The sequence below is a fragment of the Megalobrama amblycephala genome, linkage group LG1, assembly GCF_018812025.1.
Source record: "Megalobrama amblycephala isolate DHTTF-2021 linkage group LG1, ASM1881202v1, whole genome shotgun sequence".
In the NCBI taxonomy this organism is placed as follows: Eukaryota; Metazoa; Chordata; class Actinopteri; order Cypriniformes; family Xenocyprididae; genus Megalobrama; species Megalobrama amblycephala.
Window position 1 is genome coordinate 68,784,988 of NC_063044.1, and position 25,174 is coordinate 68,810,161.

At 38.2% G+C, this 25,174-nt stretch overlaps 1 protein-coding gene across 1 annotated transcript in view; it reads right to left on the reverse strand.

Moving 5' to 3' along the window:
- Positions 1–21,764, reverse strand: part of LOC125246123 (interferon-induced very large GTPase 1-like) — a 38,151-nt gene extending 16,387 nt beyond the window's left edge. Inside the window, exons 1-4 of the mRNA XM_048156982.1 lie at positions 21,653–21,764; positions 15,920–16,026; positions 15,196–15,816; positions 4,672–4,730 (exon numbers count right to left, since the gene is read on the reverse strand). Coding sequence (XP_048012939.1) covers positions 4,672–4,730; positions 15,196–15,816; positions 15,920–16,019 — 780 coding nt within the window. The 5' untranslated portion in view covers positions 16,020–16,026; positions 21,653–21,764. The remainder of the gene's footprint in view (positions 1–4,671; positions 4,731–15,195; positions 15,817–15,919; positions 16,027–21,652) is intronic.
- Positions 21,765–25,174: the final 3,410 nt, after the last annotated feature.

The window sequence follows — 25,174 nt, forward strand, 5'->3', positions numbered from 1 at the left end:
GCTAACTGAACATCTAACCATTTTGTAAAACTCCTAACGAGTGCTGAGAAGCACCTCTAAACCGGAGTTTACCGCCCGTTGGCGCCACCTGGCTGCGGAAAAAATGAACAACAATTTTTCAAACTATTCTTTATGCTATCACCACGAAATTTGAACCAGATGCAGTTCACATATAGGAGAGCATCACCAAAAAATATTTTTTTAGCGATCTTATTGTGTTTCTGAGTTATTCCATGTCAAATAATAAAAAAATAAAAATTATTTAAAAAAATATATATATATTTTTGTCTTTTATCAGCTGTTTCTCAGCAAGAAAATGTCCAAATGTAATGTAATTTATATTTTCTTAAAATGTTTTCTATCAAATGATACCTACCTTTTGACTCTCCTTGCTAGAGTTTTGGAGTTATGAGTCTTTACTTTTGTGTGTGTCGCTCAGGAAAAAAAAAAAAAAACCCTCTAAAAAAGCCTTCAGGTCTTAAAGTGTTAATTCAAATAAATACTTTCAAATAATTTGAGCTTCAGCCTGGTTTAGCATTTATATATATAAAAATGTCTTTGGTCAAATTAAGCTGTAAAATATATAGTTTATTCCTTTTAATGCAATGGATTTTGAAAGATATCAACAAAAAAACGGGCAAAAAAAACTTTAAAAGCGATTTTCTCAGGTTTTCAATTTGAAAAAGAGGGCAGACGACCATAATTCAAATGGTTATATCTTTAAAACCATTCAAGGTATGAATTTGACTAGGATATCATTTTAAAGCTTATTGTCTCATCTTTGATACCAAAATCTCAATTTTGAAATTTGGGTCACTGTGACTCATTTTGCTGGATCAGGTCACATATTATGAACACAATGGCGGGGCAAAATGGTCTGGGCCGGCCCTGGTCTGGATTTATGTCTGGTTCTTGAATTAATCATTCTTTGAACCGGTTCTTTTTATTCAACTAGATGAACCAGATCACCAAGTCATACTGAGCTGTCTGAAACAGTCTGCAGCTCAAGCAGCACAGATCCACAAGTTACTCAATCAAAACTCAGTTTCGGACATGCCTGACTTGAAATGAGCCAATATACTGGCGTCTATGAGCTTATGATGCTGTTTTTTCCAACTCATTCAGTGCTCCATTACTCTGACAGTCACTGAACTGAGGAAACAGTTTGAGCTCAGACTGAAGAACTGATGAGCCAGTGATTTGCACAAACGTGAACCGGAGATTCTAGTTTATTCATGAATCAATTGTTTGAACCAGTTCATTAAAACAAACTGTCCAAACTGGACTTCTCTGTTTGCCTGAGGCTATGGATTACAGGTAATAATGTTATAAAGTTTAGTTTCTTGCACAGATCGATCATTTCTCATTGCCTGATATGCTTTTATTCACTCACCAAGTGACGACAGCTGCTGACTTGAATTTTATGAAACACAAAAGGACCACGGTTTCAGCTAAAAATTATTTTTACTGTTCTACTGAAAAAAAAAAAAAAGTCACCTGCATCTTTGATGACCTGAGGGCAATAATTAAAAAAAAAAAAATGTTCATTTGTGGGTGGAAAATCCCTTTAAATGTCATATTGTGAATATCTTTGTTTAAATAAAAAAAAAAAAAATATATATATATACTATTGAAACATTGTAACTTTGTCAGATCATGAAAATAAGATCAAAACTCATCAAAATGCATTTTATATTCCAAGACTGGAGACACTGAAGGGGTGGATTTACTGTTCCTTTCTTTTTTATTATTAATGAATAAGCAATCATAATTTTCTTAACCCCTTAACTGTCACCGTCCCACTGGCTTTCCAGCCAGCACAGCCATGTAGGCCCCACATGGGTTAGCCCACATGAAATGAACACTCTTCAGTGTACACACTACAGGCTGTTAAATGGAACACTAAATCAGTGTTGGAGTTAATGAGATAAAGTGATTAAGTGATTGAGCATTATTGAAGATAGCTGCTGTTAACAAGCAGAATCAAAGGAAAGAGAAACACCAAGAACAGGAGGAAAAAAAAAAAAAAAAAAAAAAAAAAACAAGAACTACAACTGACTTCAGCTGCAGCCTTATAGGAAATCAACTGAAGATAAAAGATCTTAGCAGAGGAAGATTAAACAACTCCACAAACAGCATTACCACTGTCAGCAGATAGACGAGGTACACGAAGGTAAGTGACGTAAACAACAGCAGGTTTATTGAAAGCAGACGATAGATCAACACAGCAATGAAAGCAGTCCAGGTAAGTGGGTTTGGTATAGTAAAGTCTTGGTATAGCTTATCTGATACTGATGCAGTCTTTGTTTCCTTTCCAAGTGATCTAGCAAACAACGAGGTAAGAAGCAAAGAAGAGCAGGGACTAAGGTAGTGATGGGACGGTTGATACCGGGGCTTCGATGCTCCGACACAGTTTTCAAAGCACTATTGTATCACACACTGTACCGATGCTTGTATCAAAATGACAATACCACGTGATTGATGACGTTTGAAGCTTCAAACGTCATGCAGTATCGGAAAGTCGAGACAGCTGGTTTGAAAACATTCGCGCTTCACTGATAGCCTACATAAAGGAAAATGCATTTAATCATGTTTTATTGCTGGGGTCTCAGAGAACCCAAACAGAACATAAGGGTTAAACAGCTCATCTAAAATATTGTTTAACTACTAATGTCAGTTATGATCACATCATTGTATTTTATATTACTAATCAAATATGTGAATCTGTTGATCATGCAGGTTACACATGACACGAGTTGTGGTCTCATTGTCACAAATTAATTTAGATGAGATTACATCAGATTAGATCTGTATGTCATGGATTTGAATTTGTGATTTTTCAAACCGTAGATCTGCTCCGCAATGATTTAGATATGGTGAAGAAAACAAGTCTGACCACCAGATGTCACTAATGCGCACTGTGTTAAAAGCTTCGAGTAATGAACCATTTTTCGGCACAATTTGATGAAAGCCTCAAACGCTTCAGAAAGCCTCGGTTTCCCATCACTAGACTAAGGAGAGCCAGGACAGCACGGGAACCATAGGTGAGTAACACAGTTAAGACAATCCAGGAACACAACAAGGTAAGGATGAGACCAGACAGTGAGTGAACAGATGGAGTGCAGTATTTAAGGAGCTGGAGCTGATTGCTGACAGGTGGAGGGAATCAGTAGTCAGGTGATTGTGATCTGGTGAACGTGGTGATTGATGATGGTGGTGACTGAGTGCGTGACTGAGGCTACGTTTACACGTGGGCGGCTATTTTCATAAACGGACATTTCAACCTCTCCGGTTTCAAAAATAACATTGTGCACACATGTCAGTTTTCAGAAAAGTGTTCATTTACACGTACCCGTGTATATATGATGTCAAGAGTGTAACGAGCAGCTCAAGCCCACGTAAGCCAATCAGAATCCCGAAAAAGAATCCCGAATTCCTCTTGAAGTGATTCAAAGTTGTTGCAAAATTGCTGATCTCCGAGCACTCATTCGTCTCTGCTCCTCGACATAATGGAGCAGCTGTATTTGCAAATGCAAACACACGAGAAGAGTTTGCACCAACATAAATGCGACTGCTACTCTGAACACTTCCATGATCACATGTAAACATAGGTCGCACTTTTGACATATGTGCGAGCTCTGGCTCATACTGTGACGTGGGCTGCCTAAATACCCGTTTGTCTCAGTTTACATGCAAACGTGCAAACGAAGATTTTCAAAATCTCCACTCTGGCCAGAGTTTTTAGAAAGACTCGTTTTCAGAGGCGAATTCTCCGTTTGCGTGTAAACGAAAGGCGCAAACGAAGGGAAATGTCTCCGTTTTTCAAAATAACCATGTACGTGTAAACGGGGCCTGAGTTAAGTCCCTGACAACCACCTTCACTTATTACTAACCAGATTGACTTTATTTCTAATTAAACATCAACATCATAATGCCTAGTATGGCAATGCCACTTCATACAGTTGCATTCATAGAGCATTTTGTTATTTTATGGGCGTGACAACACCTTTTATTTATGGACTCATTTATTTAAAAACATTCTGTCAACTGTAATAAAACATTTTTGATTATGTCACTATGGTTACTTGAATGTGGTTGTAACTTCAGCTGTTCATACAGATACATATTCAAGCAGATGTTTTAATCTGTTGAATAAATCAAACATTTCAAGACTTACCCATATTAGTGGGGAAGTGCTTAAACCTGTAAGCAACTGCAGTGACTGTGAATGCAGCTATCCTTGACATTTGTATTACTGATAGATGGCTTTCATTTATTATGTTATGTCCTCGGACGTATATAATATTAAACTGTGATTTGTGGGTATGTCCTATTTTCCCTCTCAATTTTCTCTCTTCCCCTTGCTCCAGATTCCAGCTGCTAATCATCTGGGAAAGCAAATTGGCCTCTCTCTTGGCATCGCATCCTTTAAAAATGCGCTTCTGTGCAATAAAAGGGAAACGCAGCTGTGTGTGTGTTGTGTTCTGCCGGAGACACGTTTGTGTCAGCGTCCCTTCGGCCTTTTGTACTAAAATTGATTCAAAGTGAATACTGTTGCTTGCTTAACCACCACATCATCAGTCATTGATTGAAACAGAAAAGTAAAACATTAAAAAAGAATGTATTGTGTTTTATTCATGCAGCTAATTCTTAAAATGTCCAGGCGCTCACCTTGTGTTTTTCTCCAGTCTCTGATGTTGTGGTGTCCTCCATTCTTCTGGCTTCATCATCTTAAAAGAAGCAGAAAGTAAACAGAATGTGAGTGTCCGGTCCATGTACTTTTGCGTCCATTCCTTTTTCGTTTTTAACCACGTCAAGAAAAACAAAAAACGAACGGTTGATGTATTTTTAAATGCTATGGTAAATACCAAAATTTAAATTAAAACCGAATGCACAAATTTCTTGTGCACAAAATAAATATTGACTTCTTTTCAGATATTTGTTTATTCCGTTTTGCATCTTTATAAACCAAAATTAAAAAAAGGACAGATTAAAGTCGAATAAATGTCAATTTACAAGTTTTCTTTTGTAAAATTGTTATTTCTCCCACACTTTCGAGATCCATGTTTCTGAAACATGAGAATACTTGACTTGATTTCCACCCCATTCTCACTCACGAGGGGTCCGATACTGCAGCATGTCCAAGAGATGCTATATATGGCGGCAAACGCGTCCAGCAAAGCTGGACATTCTAACCACTCACCATGAAAAATAAGCGCTTAATGTGGATAAATGTAGGTGATATTGGCGGAGCAAATTCACTACACCTTATAAGCAGCCCACTATGAACACAATTAATAACACGTTAAGCTTTTTCCTGGAAAATAAAACACAGTTATGAAGAAAACGCTTAATGCATTAAGACACTGATATTAAAATGACCAATAAAGATATGCAGACAAGTAGGCCAGGCTGAATATGAAGGCACAACACTATCACATGAGAATATCAATAGTACGCGTGTGTAATCTCGTAGAATATATACGCCAAAATACCGCAGTAAAGATAGTTTGCGGTTTGATATTCAGATTTCTTTTGGCTATAAATACGCAGTGCGCTGTCATAGACATGCAAATAATACCAAATATCGTTCTCCATGATTTGTGAATTAAGGTGACGCTGTCCTTTGGGCCGAAATCAGTTTTTTTTTTTCGTAGCGACTCTTAATTTTATAATGGCTATATCTCCAAATGTTGGACACTTAGAGGAATGAAACTGGTGTCATCTTCACCAGCTTGATCTGTGAATTTTTTCACAGCAAAACTCTTGTCCGTAAACCCCTTGGAAAGTCCGCCAGTAAGGAATGTGAAATAAAGGCGTTCTTCATGTTTAACGTCTATTACCAATGAACACGCAGACTGCTGGAATAAAATAACATTGTTTTAGGTCGAGCTCGATTTGTGAAAACTTTCACAATAGCTTTTTATCTCGTGGTCGTGTTTCTCTTTGCTCTGCCCCCCGTTTTTTGTATAATATGATATATATATATATATATATATATATATAAATGACCTTGTACAGATAATGTACATCACTATTCTGATCTGTGAAAACTTTCACAGTTCAGTACTGGTCAGCTGATCCATCCCAGGGTCACTAGAATCACTTTTCTGATCTGTAAAAACTTTCAGGGTCATGTACATCACTATACTAAAGTTTTCACAGATCAGAATAGCGATGTTAGTGACCCAGGGAAGGGTCAGCTGACCCGTACTGAACTGTGAAAGTTTTCACAGATCAGAATAGTGATGTACATGACCCAGGGAAGGGTCAGCTGACCAAAACTCAACTGTGAAAGTTTTCACAGATCAGAATAGCGATGTTAGTGACCCAGGGAAGGGTCAGCTGACCTGTACTGAACTGTGAAAGTTTTCACAGATCAGAAAAGTGATTCTAGTGACCCAGGGAGGGGTCAGCTGACCCGTACTGAACTGTGAAAGTTTTCACAGATCAGAATAGCGATGTTAGTGACCCAGGGAAGGGTCAGCTGACCCGTACTGAACTGTGAAAATTTTCACAGATCAGAAAAGCGATGCTAGTGACCCTGGGATGGGTCAGCTGACCCGTACTGAACTGTGAAAGTTTTCACAGATCAGAATAGCGATGTTAGTGACCCAGGGAAGGGTCAGCTGACCCGTACTGAACTGTGAAAGTTTTCACAGGTCAGAATAGTGATGTACATGACCCAGGGAGGGGTCAGCTGACCCGTACTGAACTGTGAAAGTTTTCACAGATCAGAATAGTGATGTTAGTGACCCAGGGAAGGGTCAGCTGACCTGTACTGAACTGTGAAAGTTTTCACAGATCAGAATAGTGATGTACATGACCCTGGGATGGGTCAGCTGACCCGTACTGAACTGTGAAAGTTTTCACAGATCAGAAAAGTGATGTACATGACCCAGGGAAGGGTCAGCTGACCAAAACTCAACTGTGAAAGTTTTCACAGATCAGAATAGCGATGTTAGTGACCCAGGGAAGGGTCAGCTGACCTGTACTGAACTGTGAAAGTTTTCACAGATCAGAAAAGTGATTCTAGTGACCCAGGGAGGGGTCAGCTGACCCGTACTGAACTGTGAAAGTTTTCACAGATCAGAATAGCGATGTTAGTGACCCAGGGAAGGGTCAGCTGACCCGTACTAAACTCTGAAAGTTTTCACAGATCAGAATAGCGATGTTAGTGACCCAGGGAAGGGTCAGCTGACCCGTACTGAACTGTGAAAATTTTCACAGATCAGAAAAGCGATGCTAGTGACCCTGGGATGGGTCAGCTGACCCGTACTGAACTGTGAAAGTTTTCACAGGTCAGAATAGTGATGTACATGACCCAGGGAGGGGTCAGCTGACCCGTACTGAACTGTGAAAGTTTTCACAGATCAGAATAGTGATGTTAGTGACCCAGGGAAGGGTCAGCTGACCTGTACTGAACTGTGAAAGTTTTCACAGATCAGAATAGTGATGTACATGACCCTGGGATGGGTCAGCTGACCCGTACTGAACTGTGAAAGTTTTCACAGATCAGAAAAGTGATGTACATGACCCAGGGAAGGGTCAGCTGACCAAAACTCAACTGTGAAAGTTTTCACAGATCAGAATAGCGATGTTAGTGACCCAGGGAAGGGTCAGCTGACCTGTACTGAACTGTGAAAGTTTTCACAGATCAGAAAAGTGATTCTAGTGACCCAGGGAGGGGTCAGCTGAACCGTACTGAACTGTGAAAGTTTTCACAGATCAGAATAGCGATGTTAGTGACCCAGGGAAGGGTCAGCTGACCCGTACTAAACTCTGAAAGTTTTCACAGATCAGAATAGCGATGTTAGTGACCCAGGGAAGGGTCAGCTGACCCGTACTGAACTGTGAAAATTTTCACAGATCAGAAAAGCGATGCTAGTGACCCTGGGATGGGTCAGCTGACCCGTACTGAACTGTGAAAGTTTTCACAGGTCAGAATAGTGATGTACATGACCCAGGGAGGGGTCAGCTGACCCGTACTGAACTGTGAAAGTTTTCACAGATCAGAATAGTGATGTTAGTGACCCAGGGAAGGGTCAGCTGACCTGTACTGAACTGTGAAAGTTTTCACAGATCAGAATAGTGATGTACATGACCCTGGGATGGGTCAGCTGACCCGTACTGAACTGTGAAAGTTTTCACAGATCAGAAAAGTGATTCTAGTGACCCAGGGAGGGGTCAGCTGACCCGTACTGAACTGTGAAAGTTTTCACAGATCAGAATAGTGATGTTAGTGACCCAGGGAAGGGTCAGCTGACCTGTACTGAACTGTGAAAGTTTTCACAGATCAGAATAGTGATGTACATGACCCTGGGATGGTCAGCTGACCCGTACTGAACTGTGAAAGTTTTCACAGATCAGAAAAGTGATTCTAGTGACCCAGGGATGGGTCAGCTGACCCGTACTGAACTGTGAAAGTTTTCACAGATCAGAAAAGTGATTCTAGTGACCCTGGGATGGTCAGCTGACCCGTACTGAACTGTGAAAGTTTTCACAGGTCAGAATAGTGATGTACATGACCCAGGGAAGGGTCAGCTGACCCGTACTGAACTGTGAAAGTTTTAACAGATCAAAATAGCGATGTTAATGACCCAGGGAAGGGTCAGCTGACCTGTACTGAACTGTGAAAGTTTTCACAGATCAGAATAGTGATGTACATGACCCTGGGATGGGTCAGCTGACCCGTACTGAACTGTGAAAGTTTTCACAGATCAAAATAGCGATGTTAGTGACCCAGGGAGGGGTCAGCTGACCCGTACTGAACTGTGAAAGTTTTCACAGATCAGAAAAGTGATTCTAGTGACCCTGGGATGGGTCAGCTGACCCGTACTGAACTGTGAAAGTTTTCACAGATCAGAATAGCGATGTTAGTGACCCAGGGAAGGGTCAGCTGACCCGTACTAAACTCTGAAAGTTTTCACAGATCAGAATAGCGATGTTAGTGACCCAGGGAAGGGTCAGCTGACCCGTACTGAACTGTGAAAATTTTCACAGATCAGAAAAGCGATGCTAGTGACCCTGGGATGGGTCAGCTGACCCGTACTGAACTGTGAAAGTTTTCACAGGTCAGAATAGTGATGTACATGACCCAGGGAAGGGTCAGCTGACCAGTACTGAACTGTGAAAGTTTTAACAGATCAAAATAGCGATGTTAATGACCCAGGGAGGGGTCAGCTGACCCGTACTGAACTGTGAAAGTTTTCACAGATCAGAATAGTGATGTTAGTGACCCAGGGAAGGGTCAGCTGACCTGTACTGAACTGTGAAAGTTTTCACAGATCAGAATAGTGATGTACATGACCCAGGGAGGGGTCAGCTGACCCGTACTGAACTGTGAAAGTTTTCACAGATCAAAATAGCGATGTTAGTGACCCAGGGAGGGGTCAGCTGACCCGTACTGAACTGTGAAAGTTTTCACAGATCAGAATAGTGATGTACATGACCCAGGGAGGGGTCAGCTGACCAGTACTGAACTGTGAAAGTTTTCACAGATCAGAAAAGCGATGCTAGTGACCCTGGGATGGGTCAGCTGACCCGTACTGAACTGTGAAAGTTTTCACAGGTCAGAATAGTGATGTACATGACCCAGGGAAGGGTCAGCTGACCAGTACTGAACTGTGAAAGTTTTAACAGATCAAAATAGCGATGTTAATGACCCAGGGAGGGGTCAGCTGACCCGTACTGAACTGTGAAAGTTTTCACAGATCAGAATAGTGATGTTAGTGACCCAGGGAAGGGTCAGCTGACCAGTACTGAACTGTGAAAGTTTTCACAGATCAGAATAGTGATGTACATGACCCAGGGAGGGGTCAGCTGACCCGTACTGAACTGTGAAAGTTTTCACAGATCAAAATAGCGATGTTAGTGACCCAGGGAGGGGTCAGCTGACCCGTACTGAACTGTGAAAGTTTTCACAGATCAGAATAGTGATGTACATGACCCAGGGAGGGGTCAGCTGACCAGTACTGAACTGTGAAATTTTTCACAGATCAGAAAAGTGATTCTAGTGACCCTGGGATGGGTCAGCTGACCCGTACTGAACTGTGAAAGTTTTCACAGATCAGAAAAGTGATGCTAGTGACCCAGGGATGGGTCAGCTGACCCGTACTGAACTGTGAAAGTTTTCACAGATCAGAATAGTGATGTTAGTGACCCAGGGAAGGGTCAGCTGACCAAAACTCAACTGTGAAAGTTTTCACAGATCAGAATAGCAATGTTAGTGACCCTGGGATGGGTCAGCTGACCCGTACTGAACTGTGAAAGTTTTCACAGATGAGAATAGTGATGTACATTATCTGTACAAGGTCATTTATATAATTATATATATATATATATATATATATATATATATATATATATATCATATTTTATATATATATATATAAATATATATATCATATTATACAAAAAACGGGGGGCAGAGCAAAGAGAAACACGACCACGAGATAAAAAGCTATTGTGAAAGTTTTCACAAATCGAGCTCGACCTAAAACAATGTTATTTTATTCCAGCAGTCTGCGTGTTCATTGGTAATAGACGTTAAACATGAAGAACGCCTTTATTTCACATTCCTTACTGGCGGACTTTCCAAGGGGTTTACGGACAAGAGCTTTGCTGTGAAAAAATTCACAGATCAAGCTGGTGAAGATGACACCAGTTTCATTCCTCTAAGTGTCCAACATTTGGAGCTATAGCCATTATAAAATTAAGAGTCGCTACGAAAAAAAAAAAAACTGATTTCAGCCCAAAGGACAGCGTCACCTTAATTCACAAATCATGGAGAACGATATTTGGTATTATTTGCATGTCTATGACAGCGCACTGCGTATTTATAGCCAAAAGAAATCTGAATATCAAACCGCAAACTATCTTTACTGCGGTCGCCAACATGAGTTTTGGCGTGCATATGATACGCACTTTATGGCGTGTATATGACACGCTCTTGGGTAGGATGGGGGTGGGTGGGGGGTTCGTGCGTATAATACGCCATAAAGTGCATATCATATGCACGCGAAAAACTACGTACCATATGCACACCAAAACTCTTTTTGGCGTAAACATTCCACGACATTGCACACTCGTATTATTGATACGCATTTTCGTGTGATCGACGCTCTTTCAATGTTTAGCGTTATAGAAAACCGATATAAATGCTTAACATAAACATATTGTCCATCCACTTTGTCCTTTCCACTTTCCACGATGCCATTGTCTTAGCCTTAGATGCTGTTGATGACAAGAAAATGTGCGAGAAAATAGTTTATGTCCCAGTGACGTGGCCGAAACGCATTGCTTTCAGTGAGAACTGAAAAATATTTCCTGTCAAACCTCCACTGAGGCAAAGGGTATGGGAATTATGTCTTCATGAAAATTACATATTGGGGTATAATTTTGTCATCACAAATGTTGGTAGGCTATATTTTTCAATTTGAACAGCAATAGCATAGCTATAGACTCCTAATACCAAACAATTTCTCAATATAAAATAATATAAAACACCTAACAGAGCCAGACGAAAAAGTCAGTAATTTAGATGTCGTTTTGGCCTTTATTCATATAAAACAGAGTAAAAGCAAAACGAGGGCATTGAGACCACAAGCGGGAACTCGGTCATGTTAGAGTGCTAAACAAGAGGCTACAAGGTTTAGAAATGTAATGTTCAGGTTAAAATAAAAATGTAAAAAATAATAACAATAGTAATTTAACAAATGAAAATTAATCAATGTCATTTAGGCAGGCTCTTGAAGCGAGTCAATCTATTGACACCAGAGGAAAAGCCACTAGAGGGCGCTTTAGCCACTGACACTGTAAATTAAAAACACTGTAAATTAAATTTAGCAGTTTTACATATTAAAAAACAAGTTGTATATCAATTATATTATTTTTCACAAAATAATAATATTGCATAAAGAAAATTACATCGTATCTGCTAATTCTATTCATAAGTGTTAAAATAAAAAACAAAGAAACCCCATTTTCCATATTTCATTTCTGGTTTAAAAAAGGAAAAACGAATGGACGCAAAAGTACACGGACCATGTCCAGTACAGCAGCTTCATCATTTATTTTATTTCATTTTTATTATTCTTTTTATTATTTAGAAAAGTCTTAAAAACATATATAAAATAAACTTCAATAAATTCAATGACTTATTCATGTTACCTGCTGCATATAGGTTTAAGCACTTAAAAGGATAGCTTACCCAAAAATGAAAATTACTCCATGATTTACTCACCCTCAAATCATCCTTCTTTCAGATATATTTAAAAAATATCCTTAGTCCTCCAAGGTTTATAATGGTTGTTGAATGGCTGGTCAAATTTTGAAGATGAAAAAATGCATCCATCCATAAAAAAAATGAATCCATACAACTCCAGGGGGTTAATAAAGGCCTTCTAAAGTGAAACTTTATAAATTCACTAGTCTAACTAGCTTCTGACGGACGACCGTACACAAAATGTGCAAGTTGACTTGCACCAAATGAGTAATCCTCTGACGTGATGTATGATGCAGGTTGTAGGAGTATCATAAGCTTAGACTCCTCTTGCGGTTCAAACAATTAGGGCTGTGCAACAAACTCAAGCTCCTCTTCTCTTAAGGCCTGTACACACCGGGACGAATATCGCACGTGTTTATCGCTAGCGTTTTTTGTGTTCATACCCGAGCAGTTTTCACTGGTGATGCGCAGAGTGAACGTGCAAATTCACTCCCTGACAGTATGTGGCGCTTGTGCTGAACGGTAGTGCGAATAAACATATTTATGATATTAATAAAGTTAAAGAAGATAAAAATGCAGATATTAAATGGCATATATAACATATGAGAGATGGTAGTCAGAAACGGTAGTGCAAACAAGTCACAATGACAGTAGCTCAAGTGAACGGTAGTGCAAATAAACATATTTATGAAATAGACATTCTCAACTATATTTCTTGAATTTAAAAGAAAAAAACGTAAAAAATACAGAAATAATACATATCTATTGGTGTGGCCAAGAACTGTCAGAGCACCCATAGCGTGTGTCTCAATCAGCTCCCTAGTTCACTGGTCAGGGCACTGATCAGAGAGTCGGCCACATTCATTTAAATGGTATACTGATACACGACCTAGGAAACTAGGGAGCTGTTTTGAGATGCAGGGAGGGTTTGTAGGGGTCTTCCTCGTCTACTTACTTCCTCTTCATCGTCTTGGTATCAATATGTGCTTGGCAAGACCGTTTTGTGCTTGAGCGCCACCAAGTCGTGTTTTACTGTAACTTCAGCATCTCCAGGCACGTGAACAAAAGCACCACTCTCATTAGTCTGCCAGTTTTTAATGTGGCGCGTCAAACCCAAAAAAAAAAAAAACGAACCCGAGGCATTTTTTAAAAAATGATGCTTTTACGCCTCGCGTTTTTCACGTCAGTGTGCACACTCACATTGGCGCCCTTTGTTTAGTCACGACGTGTTAAACGTCGGTGATAATCGCGTGCGATATTCATCCCGGTGTGTACAGGCCTTTATTTCGAAATCCTTCTACATTTCTCATTTTAGACTTCTAATTCCTTATCGGTGTTTTGATTTGCTCTCTCCTCTGCGCCCTCCGCATGTCTTTTTTCTCCAAATCAGTTCAGTGGAAATCTTGCCCTGGAGCCAATTCTAAACATTTCATTGGCCATATCAATCACGGTAATGATTGCCTAGACCAAACACTGATCCCTAAACCTACCCATCACTGTTACATTAGCCAATGAAATTGGTTGCATGGCAGGATTTCCGCTGAACTGGTTTGGGGAAAATATTATGCTGTCATTGTGTGGGGTCAAAGGTTGCTCTTCCGCCCAAATTGACGTGCGCATTCTGCGTACGGTCGTCCATCAGAAGCTTGTTATTTTACTTCATAAAGTTTTAAATAAGGATATTTGTCTTACACAAACACATCAATCCCCTTCAAAAGGCCTTTATTAACCCCCTGGAGTCGTATGGATTAATTTTTTTATGGATGGATGCATTTTTTTTGTCTTCAAAATTTGACCAGCCATTCATGACCATTATAAACCTTGGAGAACTAAGGATATTTTTAAATGTAACTCTGATTGTGTTTGTCTGAAGATAGTCATATACACCTAGGATGATTTGAGGGAGGATAAAGCTTGGGATAATTTTCATTTTTGGATGAACTATCCCTTTAAAACATGTTATCTCACTCCTGTCACAGACACGCCAGGCTCCACGATCAACCAATCACAACGCTCTCTGTCACCAGAGTACTGATCACGCACACCTGCACGCCATTATCTCACTCGTTATGTTCAGTATAAAGGACCCACTCTCAGTTACACTCATTGTCTGGGCTTGTTAGTATCTTACAAGTATGCTCCCCATAAGGACCTCGTTGGGAATCTAGATGTGGCTCTGTTTGTCTCCTGTCCTTTATGTTTCAACTCTTGATGTGTGTGAAGTCCCTCACCCTCGTGTTGTGTGGAATACTATCTTTGATCATCATTCATCATCCCGCAACTACTAAGGACAGTATTATCTCTCTATTCATCTCTATTCTACTTCAGTATTGCTATTTTATCACCTGCTTGCTGTTGTTACATCTGGTTGTGAAAATAAACGCCTTACTTTTATACATCCAGTGTCTCTACCCTTCTGTGATTGTATTTAATTATATTCTTGATAGGTAATTTATATGAGACTGGGTTGCAGACAGACCCATTTCTGTGATTTTTAAAGATATTGCTTATCCCTTTTGAACAGACAATGGATGTTACAGATGTCCATTTTATTTTTAAAGTGCATATGTCCTGAAAGTAATCCTGTCTGAATTGGGGTTTCCAAAATCCAGATTTTCCAGAATCATAAATTACGCTTAAAAGAATATATAATACATTTGGCACCATTTCTAAAATTAAAATGTACAATCTTAAAGACTAGGATGAAGTCTTTATGCACATTAACAAGGCTTTGGGACAATCAGGATGCATTACAATCCAAGATTCTGAAATGTTTGAAGGGAATGCCTTGACACATCAGAGCTGTTTTAGCTAAATAGGGGCGACATGATGTGTGTGTGCCATACTTCTTCTGAAGCATAAAAGAGGAACTTTTTTGGAATTTTGGATGTTTTGTAAGTCATGCGGCAAATAAACATTAGAGAGAAAAGCAACATGTGACCTCAGGAAACATCTGTGTTCTTTCTCACCATGTTCACTGTTTTCCAGCTTTTTTCTCCTAATTGATGCAGTGTTGAACATCTCTCCAGTGTAGCACTGCTGTTTATTCTCATTAAACAGATCATCAATCATCTTCATCAGTTCTCTCATCTCTGAATGGCTGTTCATCATCTTGCTGCAGGTATGATATCTTCCACATTTCTCCAGCAGCTGCTCCAGAACAGGGTTGTTCTTCAGATCATCTATTATAGAGTCACACTCTTCTCCTGTCTCATAAGTGAAGAGAAACATCACAAACTGAAGAACTTTGTCACCGAACACTCTCTGAAGCCATTCAAGACCCATCTTATCAGCATCTGTTAATTGACCCAGTCGCACAATAAAGATGAAGGCGTGAATTTCATTTTTATTCACTAGCTCATCAATGAGATGATCCACATGGTCATGGTCCAGGTATTCATCATGTAAGTCAATCATGTTGATCATAGAGACTTGACGTTCTGATATCTTCTTCTGTAAATGAACAATCCCAGATACTGCAGCATTTTCAATATTTGGTTGTTTTTGTCCTAGTAGAATGTTTTCATTTCCAAACTGGACTGATGAAGAATTTCCAGTTATTACAATGGTCATATTGGGAAATATGATCTCTATAATAAACACCAGAGAACTGTTGTTAAACACATGAATTAACCACAATATATAAACAAGTGTTATTGAACAAGGCAAAAACATCAAATATTGTTCTCTTACCCATGCTGTTGTCTGATGTATCAGAGTTACACTGTTCATGTGCTCCACAGTCTATCTCTGCAGAAGTGTCCATGGCATCATCTCGATTTGGATCTGTCATTATATAACTGGAAGGAATGGCAAAAATTAATAGGTCACATCATATACCACACAACACGTCGAGAGTAGGCAAACATCAGAGGTAGGCCCTATATGGAAGCCCGTTTCTGCCACAGTTGAGTAAAAAATAAATATACAGAAAGTTTCTTATAATTATGCCTTAGCATCTCACTATATTGAGAATATTTCTCGTAATAACAGACTCAGTGTCAATAATGAAAAACTTTATGGTATTTGACAATCCATACATGTGGTAGTACACTAGCGCCATCTGCTGGTCACAGCAGATAGTAATATTACTAAATTACACACTGTAAATGTGTAATTTTGCTCTTCTCACATTGTAAATGTGCAAAGCTAGCGTGTTCTGCAAAATATTTGTTTTCATTAATGTATAATTACAAAGTATAAATAACATCATAAAATACTATACATACAGGCAATTTTATTTTAATTGTTAAATAATTTGTAGCACGTATTTTGAGTAGGCTATCAAGTCTGTACCACCGCTCCATATACGCAGAGTACGCAGTTTGCGTAGGAAACTCCCAGGTGCGTTGAACACTCTGTTCTGATGACGCAAGCGTTGAAACTATGGCAGCTGAGAAGGCCATTCTTTGTGTTCTTTTTGAATAAATTTCGGAGCCTGATGAAGTCGGTATAAATACTGCAAAATACACTCGATGTTACAGTCACTGCCCTTGCCATCCTGAATAAAAGAGAACATCCAAATTGAGTGAAGGGATTTGTTGAAACTTCTAATTATTGTGATACAACACTTGCCTTGCATTTCAAGATGAAAAGACAAACATTTTAGATGAAGGATAATCCACTTCTTACCTCCAAGACTATGTTATGATCTATATTATTTTTATTGTTTGTATTAGGCTCATCATTATTGCTGATCACTGTTGTTGTGCTTTGATATTGTAACATTTACCATTATATAATCAGAGGAGTATAGAAAAGTTTATTAAAGTGTACAATAGCAAAATATATAAGTATAGTACTTTTATGTTACATTAATTCCCATTGTGTGAGCTGTCTCTTTAATACTGCGTGGTTTATATACATATTGCCACTGATTGGGCTGACATTTCTGACACACCCATCTCAAACCCGTTGCACACCGTTTCCAGGAAACTTGTCGTTCAACCCGAAAAACGTAGCAAAACTTTGCACACCGGTTTGAGCTTGAACGTGCCCCAGCAGTCTGGCATTGAGAAGCGGAAAAGAAAATAAAATTAATCACGTGCATCATTTTTAGGTATGTTCACAAACATGTGTAACTTTATATTTTTGACTATTGTAGTTAATGTATGAGATTAATTAAACGTGTTTAACGACGTTATGATTTGACCACCACCAACACATCTGGGTAGGATCTACGATCAATTTAGGCTTAAGGCCTGTTCACACCGGGACGAATATCGCGCGCGATTTTCGCCGACGTAAAACGCCTCGTGACTAAACAACAGGCGCCAATGTGAGTGTGCACACCGACGCGAAACATGCGAGGCGTAAAAGCGTCATTTTTTAAAAAACGCCTCGGGTTCGTTTTTTTGGTTTGACGCGCTGCGTTAAAAACTGGCCGACCAATGAGATTGGTGCTTTTGTTCACGTGCCTGGAGCTGCTGAAGTTACAGTAAAACACGACTTGGTGAAAATCGCTTGGGTGTGAACACAAAAAACGTCTCGAAAAACGCTGGCGATAAACGCGTGCGATATTCGTCCCGGTGTGTACAGGCCTTTACGATGCTTTTGGGAAATGCAGCCCTGATACTAATCCCTGATAGCACACGTATATCTTGGAGACGTCTATTTGATGTGTGTGTTTACATCTGGAAGACGTATTTTTTAGAGTGTTTGCTCATCTGCTATACGTCTATAGGACGTTTTCTGTCAGATGTCAAATAGACGTTTAGAAGATGTCTTTAAGATGTTTATGATTTAGAATACAAAACTGACATCTTAAAGACGTCTATCAGATGCTTTCCAGATGAAGTGATATTTAACAGACATCTTGCAGACGTACGTGTGCTATATTTTTTTCATCGCTATAATTTCAATATTTGAATGTGCTAGGCATTGGATTTTGAACAATGGTAAAGATATTTGTAGCCCGATTTCACAATTCCTCAATTAATTTTGAGAGCTTGATTTCACCAAAATATTAAATAAAAAGTAAAATTGAACCGTTTTCTAAGGCTTTAAGATACATGAACCAATTTAAAAGATGAAATTATTACACCCCTTGTTGAAGTCGCTATCTGATTGCCTAATCCTACACCTAATCCCAAACCTACCAATACTAGGTGGATAATAATTTGGCAGGGGTAGGAATTCGGCACCACACCGGAAGTACCATTCAGACATACAGGCAGTTTCACACACGGGTCGCGGAAATGGAAAGCTAAAGTGTTTGGTTCATTTTCAGTGAGTAATACACGGAAAGCGCCAAATCGCAGGTTTTTTTTGGTTGCAGCGAATGTATGCAATATTATAAACACTATTTATAATATAACCACCGCACAAAGAGCTGTATGGGCCAAGAGGTCCTCACTGCAGCCTGTAGCGCTATGACATTTTTGATTAATCATATACGTACTAGTTAACATTTTTGCACACTTGCACTGTTTCAATTACGTCATTAAAGTTTAATTACACATGCTTGCAAATTGCGACGACCTATTAAATTATACTCAACAAATATTACATTTTATTATCTGTCTATGACATGTTACATCTTTGCTTCACTGATATATTAATGGTTAACTAAGAGTTAGCAGATAAATTGATGTCCGTAAATGTAAAAGATTAATGTTCATCCACGATAGCCATAGCCATATGTTTTTCACCCTACTGGCAGCCTCAAAGCTGGGTGCAATTTTGAAATACTGAACATACATTTTCTATTTGATCTCAAATGACACTGCCCACATTAGTTTTGTATTATTGTAATCCATTTTTATAAATTTACATGAAACACTGATGGATATGCAGAAGTTGCACTACAACTAGTTAATTATTAGGATATCCATCACTCTGATGGAGTTAGTTGAGTTTAAAACATTTATTTTTTGTCTGTTTTTATTTATGTAATTTCCCATAGATATAATGTCATTGCATTTTGTGTTTGTAGATATTTATATCATTCCAATATAACATAATAAACATAAATATTTTCAAGGTGCCCTAGAATTGAACATTGAATTTACCTCAGTATAGTTGAATAACAAGAGTTCAGTACATGGAAATGACATACAGTGAGTCTCAAACTCCATTGCTTCCTCCTTCTTTTCCTCCTCCTTCCTCCATTTGTTTAAAAGACCTCCGAAGAACAGGCGAATCTCAACATAACACCGACTGTTACGTATCAATCCCCTTTACAAATATTAATTAAAAGAAAGTCATGACAAAATCATTTTCATACAGTGGTGTAATAATGTATAGAAGAGTATAATCCATACTGCTGTGTGATATCCATTTTAATTTACTGACTTTTTAATTTGTGGTGCATTTTCAAGTGCCTATTCATAATTTAGATTTCAAAATGTTTGCATAAGAGCTTCTGTTTGTCATTTGTTATTTATCTGTATATTCTTGTTGAAATATAAGTAAAAAAGGGTGTTGTGGGCTGGTTTTGGACATATAATTTCTGGCCAACTTTGAAAAGGGGCTGGTCGGCAACAAGTTACAGACAATCCATTGTGTGCAACAGATCCCAGATGAAACGTCGAAATGAAGATAAAAGCACAGTCTGGCTTGATCACCATCTTTACTCCCCACGTTTGAGCCTTATAGCCACCAAGAACAAAAGCAGGAAACTATTTAATTTTTTTTACATTGTTTATTTGTTGTTGTTTTTTTTTTTTTTTTGTTAGGCAGGGCCCATAAAAAACCCCGATAAAAATCATGTTCTGTGGGGTAAAAGGTTTTTTTTTTGTTTTGTTTTTTGGCAGGGTTTCCTTGGTAAAATGTGCATTCCAAGAGCTAAATATCATGTTATTTGGGCCTGCTTCAACCCGTGGACATGAAAAACAACCCGCGGCAACAGTGTACAAGTAGCCTAGCCCAATTCTGCAGGAAAACCCCAGACTTGGAAACACTGTTTGGTTCATTAATTCACTCATTCACTTGGCTGGCTTGGCTGAATAAAAAGGATAATATTAATAAAGATTTTGTGCCTTAGGTGGGAAATATATATATATATATATATCAGTACAGTCCAAAAGTTTGGAACCACTAAGATTTTTAATGTTTTTAAAAGAAGTTTCGTCTGCTCACCAAGGCTACATTTATTTAATTAAAAATACAGTAAAAACAGTAATATTGTGAAATATTATTACAATTTAAAATAACTGTGTACTATTGAAATATATTTGACAAAGTAATTTATTCCTGTGATCAAAGCTGAATTTTCAGCATCATTACTCCAGTCTTCAGTGTCACATGATCCTTCAGAAATCATTCTAATATGCTGATTTGCTGCTCAATAAACATTTATGATTATTTTCAATGTTGAAAACAGTTGTGTACTTTTTTTTTCAGGATTCCTTGATGAATAGAAAGTTCAAAATAACAGCATTTATCTGAAATACAAAGCTTCTGTAGCATTATACACTACCGTTCAAAAGTTTGGGGTCAGTAAGAATTTTTATTTTTATTTTTTTGAAAAGAAATTAAAGAAATGAATACTTTTATTCAGCAAGGATGCATTAAATCAATCAAAAGTGGCAGTAAAGACATTTATAATGTTACAAAAGATTAGATTTCAGATTCTTTTGAACTTTCTATTCATCAAATAATCCTGAAAAAAAATATTGTACACAAATATTTTGTACAATTGTACACATTAAATGTTTCTTGAGCAGCAGATCAGCATATAAGAATGATTTCTGAAGGATCATGTGACACTGAAGACTGGAGTAATGATGCTGAAAATTCAGCTTTGCATCACAGGAATAAATTACTTTGTCAAATATATTCAAATAGAAAACAGTTATTTTAAATTGTAATAATATTTCACAATATTACTGTTTTTTACTGTATTTTTAATTAAATAAATGTAGCCTTGGTGAGCAGACGAAACTTCTTTTAAAAACATTAAAAATCTTAGTGGTTCCAAACTTTTGGACTGTACTGTAATATATATATATATATATATATAATTTCCCACCTAAGGCACAAAATATTTTATATATTTATTTTTTTTATATATATATTTTATATATTTATACATATATATTTTTGGAGGATTAACATATCTTTCAAGTTGTAGGTTTGTTTAAAAAAAAAAAGTTTGTTCTTAATGAAAATTTTGAAAAATGGCGTCCATTTCATAGAATGACTCAACACATGCTTTTTCAGCACATGTGAAAGCGGGATCTTTTATTATTTCTACGCCATATAATAATATTTAGAACCACCACAACACGGAATGTGTACTCAAACAATAAATATTTATAATATTGCACACGTCTTCCACCAAATAAGCCTGCGATTTGCCGCTTTCCATGTGTCTTTCTGATAATGGACCGCCTCCGGTGTGAAACCTCCTTTATGTTGTAGTGGTACTGCGGCCCAAACTCTGATAATTGCTAAATCGATCAAATTAAGCAATTAAAGTCAAACCTGAGTGCTGATTTCTCTGTGTGGGTCTCATCTGTCCAACTCCAGAGGTTCTGAACGTTCTCTACAGACCCCCTTATACTAATAGACACAGATAACAGTTCCTGGCAGTCACATGACGTATCAGAAAGTGAAAGTGTTTTCTGTGATGACGCATTTTCTTTTTGCACAGAACCGGTAACCTATTTATTTTGTATATGAAATATCTTGTCACACAGAGATGCGCAGACTATTTCATAATGTCTGTACATCTCTGGCTGACCAAATCTGTAAAATATATAGTATAAAGGTTTAAAACATCTTTGGGAGGAAATCAATACTATGGCAAACACACAGTTGCAAGGAAAAATAACTGTGAACCTTTTGGAATTACCTGGATTTCTGCATTGATTAATTTAAAAAATTGTGGTCTGATCTTCACTAAATTAAGGAGATGAGATTGAAAATTGCCCTTTAAAGAAGGTACACAAACCTTTCACAAGACCTGAGAGAACACAAAATGATTGCTAAAGACTTGGTGTTCATCGATCCACAATAAGATACATTTACCTTGAAAAACAGTTGTCTATAAAGCACAGGCTAGAACAGCAAGGGAAATTAAAAAAAAGTGAAAGCTTACTTTTTTTTTTTTTTTTTGGCCTTTTTGTACCTTTGTTAGGCAATACTGTATATTAAACAGGAAAGGGAAACAGGATTGACAGTCAAGCTGAGACTCAAACTCTGGTCTATATGTTGAAACACTGGCTGCACTTTGAGCAATGAATGCACTAATGCCAGTGACAAGTAATATCTTTGTTCATTCAATTTACAAGCTAATTCCTTTGGCTGAAATGAATTTCTTTACAAGTTTTCATAACTCAAAAGGACTGATGCAAACAGTTGCATAAATTTACATAAACATTATTTTTTTAGAGTGCATTAGGCTATATGTTCTCTTAAGCTTAAAATGTTTTAATTTTGTTTTTATTCTCTGACTACAGGATGTAGGTTTGTAAGAGGAAGTGGAGGTAGGAGGGTGCGGAGCCCGTGGCTGTTCTGTACACAAGTATCAATGTCTTGAAGTTGATACGAGCAGCGACTAAGAGAGGTGTGACGTGGACATCATGCTCATTTAGGAAGGGCCTGAACTTCCTGATGTTGTACAGTGCATGAGATCAATCTGCAAAGATCATTTCAAGAGCACAAAACCCATCACAAAACACTTCCACTTTCTGATATGGCATGTAACTTCTAGAAATACATGTATGTGTCTAAAGGCCAGCAGAAAACTTTCATTTCAATCATTAAAGGGATACAAACTTTTTTCTAAATATCTTCCTTTGTTTTCAACAGACCAAAGAAATGTATACCTGTTTGGAACAACCTGATGGGTAAATGATGACAGAGTTTTCCATTTTTAAGTAACCAGGGCTGCATTTCCCAAAAGCATCGTAAGCCTAAGTTGATCGTAGAAACGATCGTACGAGTGATCTTAATATTAAGGCCTGTTTCCCAAAAGCATCGTAACTTAAGTAGCACTTGAAAATGATCGTAGATCTACGAGTGCTCTGGAGTAATAGTAAAGCTCTAAGTGCATCGTAAGAAGACAGAGTTATGAGGTCACCTACAGGACAACCGGCAGATTACACCTTCATTCAAGTGCAATGTGTAGAACATAGCTAAGGTTTTGACTGTATTTCTCTTAAATAGTCTTTGTTGTTTAATATGAAAAGAAAAGATCATTTTCAAGTGCTACTTAAGTTACGATGCTTTTGAGAAACAGGCCTTAATATTAAGATCACTCGTACGATCGTTTTTATGATCAACTTAGGCTTACGATGCTTTTGGGAAACGCAGCCCAGGTTGCTTTGGGCCACCATGACTCCATTTTGTTTTTCTACTATGGAAGTCAATGTTGGCCAAAAGCAGCCTTTCTTCAAAATATCTTCCTTTGCATTCAGCAGTACAAATATATAAATATATGTTTATGGAAAATGGCGGAAGTTAGAGTGCTCCTGCTCCAGTGTATTATCATTCCACAAGTTCAGGAGCAAAATACAAGTTATCTGCTACAGACAAGACAACAGAACTCAAATGATATTAAAACCGTCAGTAAAAATGTCATTAATTTGTTTTCCAGCTCAATGTCAAGTTTGATATTCATATTACTCTCGAAGAACATTATCTCTGAACTAAATAAGCTCTTCACACTACAAGACAATCCAAGTAAATTGTTTCTTATTACTTTAACGGTGTAGGCTAAACAGTGTTTTTGTTTTGTTTTTACCAGGAAGTGTCGCCATTTTCGATGATTCTGATCACAACGAGCCCATGAAGATGGTTTCTAGAAAAAACAAATGCATTTATAATCTAAGTATGGACTATATTTAATGATTTATAACATCTAAAAACCATAAAACAGTAAATATGATCTTACCCAAGGCCGGAATTACCATTGGGCTTGACTGGGCTCAAGCCCATGGGCCCCGCCCATTTACGTTAGATTTTTTCAATAATATGTGAGTCATTTAATTTTTCATTTAAAGTTTGTTGATTGGACTAGCATTGTTACCTGGTCCTGCCCTGCAATGAAAATTTTAATTTAATTAGCTAAATTAAATGTCAGTCATCTTGAGGTTTGCTGATTGGTTATTGGCAGTTACGCAGTGCCTCGTTTACTGCCGTTGAAAAAACCTGTGCATTAGACAGTGATGTAATGGCGGACAAACAGTATCAGAGTGGCGCGCTTAAAAGAAAATTAAAAAAATGAAAGACAGCAACGCAAAAAGGAAGTTATCAGTAAAATGAAAAGGATTACTGGACTTTTTTACACCCATGACACCACAGCTTGATGTGCAAGCGGAGAATCCAGGGGACAACAACCCAAACCCGTTGGAAGAAACGGTTGGAGACGATTTGAATTCACGAGCATGGGAGCCCATCAATGAATCATCATCTCTTCAGTCAGAAACAGCGACCGAACAATGTCCATCTACAGATTCTTTATCCACTGATCCTGCTCGCTGGGGTAAAATTGATGAAAGCGTGCGTGCTTATTGGGCGCGAAAAGGTCCGGAGTCCGTTCAAAATAAGGATGCTAATGTCAAGGCTTCTGAACGCCACTACAAACATCAGAAGAGACTGTTTTCTAAAACTCATTTCAAACGCAAGCATTTGAATGGTGAGTACTTGCCCAGAGAATGGTTGCTCTACTCACCATCCACCGGTTGTGTGTTTTGTTTTGCTTGCCGCCTTTTTGGCGAGGGTGACGGTCAATCCCTTTTTGAGTCTGGCTATAATGACTGGAAACATGCTACCAGACGCATTGCCGAGCACGAGAATAGTGACAGTCATAGAAAGGCTATGTTTAATTACATCAACAGAGCAGCAGCTGACGGAGTTATAGATTCTCAACTTAAAAAGCAGTTCGAGTCGCAATGCAATTATTGGAGTGAAGTTTTGCAAAGAGTGGTTGCAGTTGTAAAATTTCTGTCAGAGCGGGGATTGGCTTTCCGAGGCTCCAGTGAAATATTTGGTCGAGCTGAC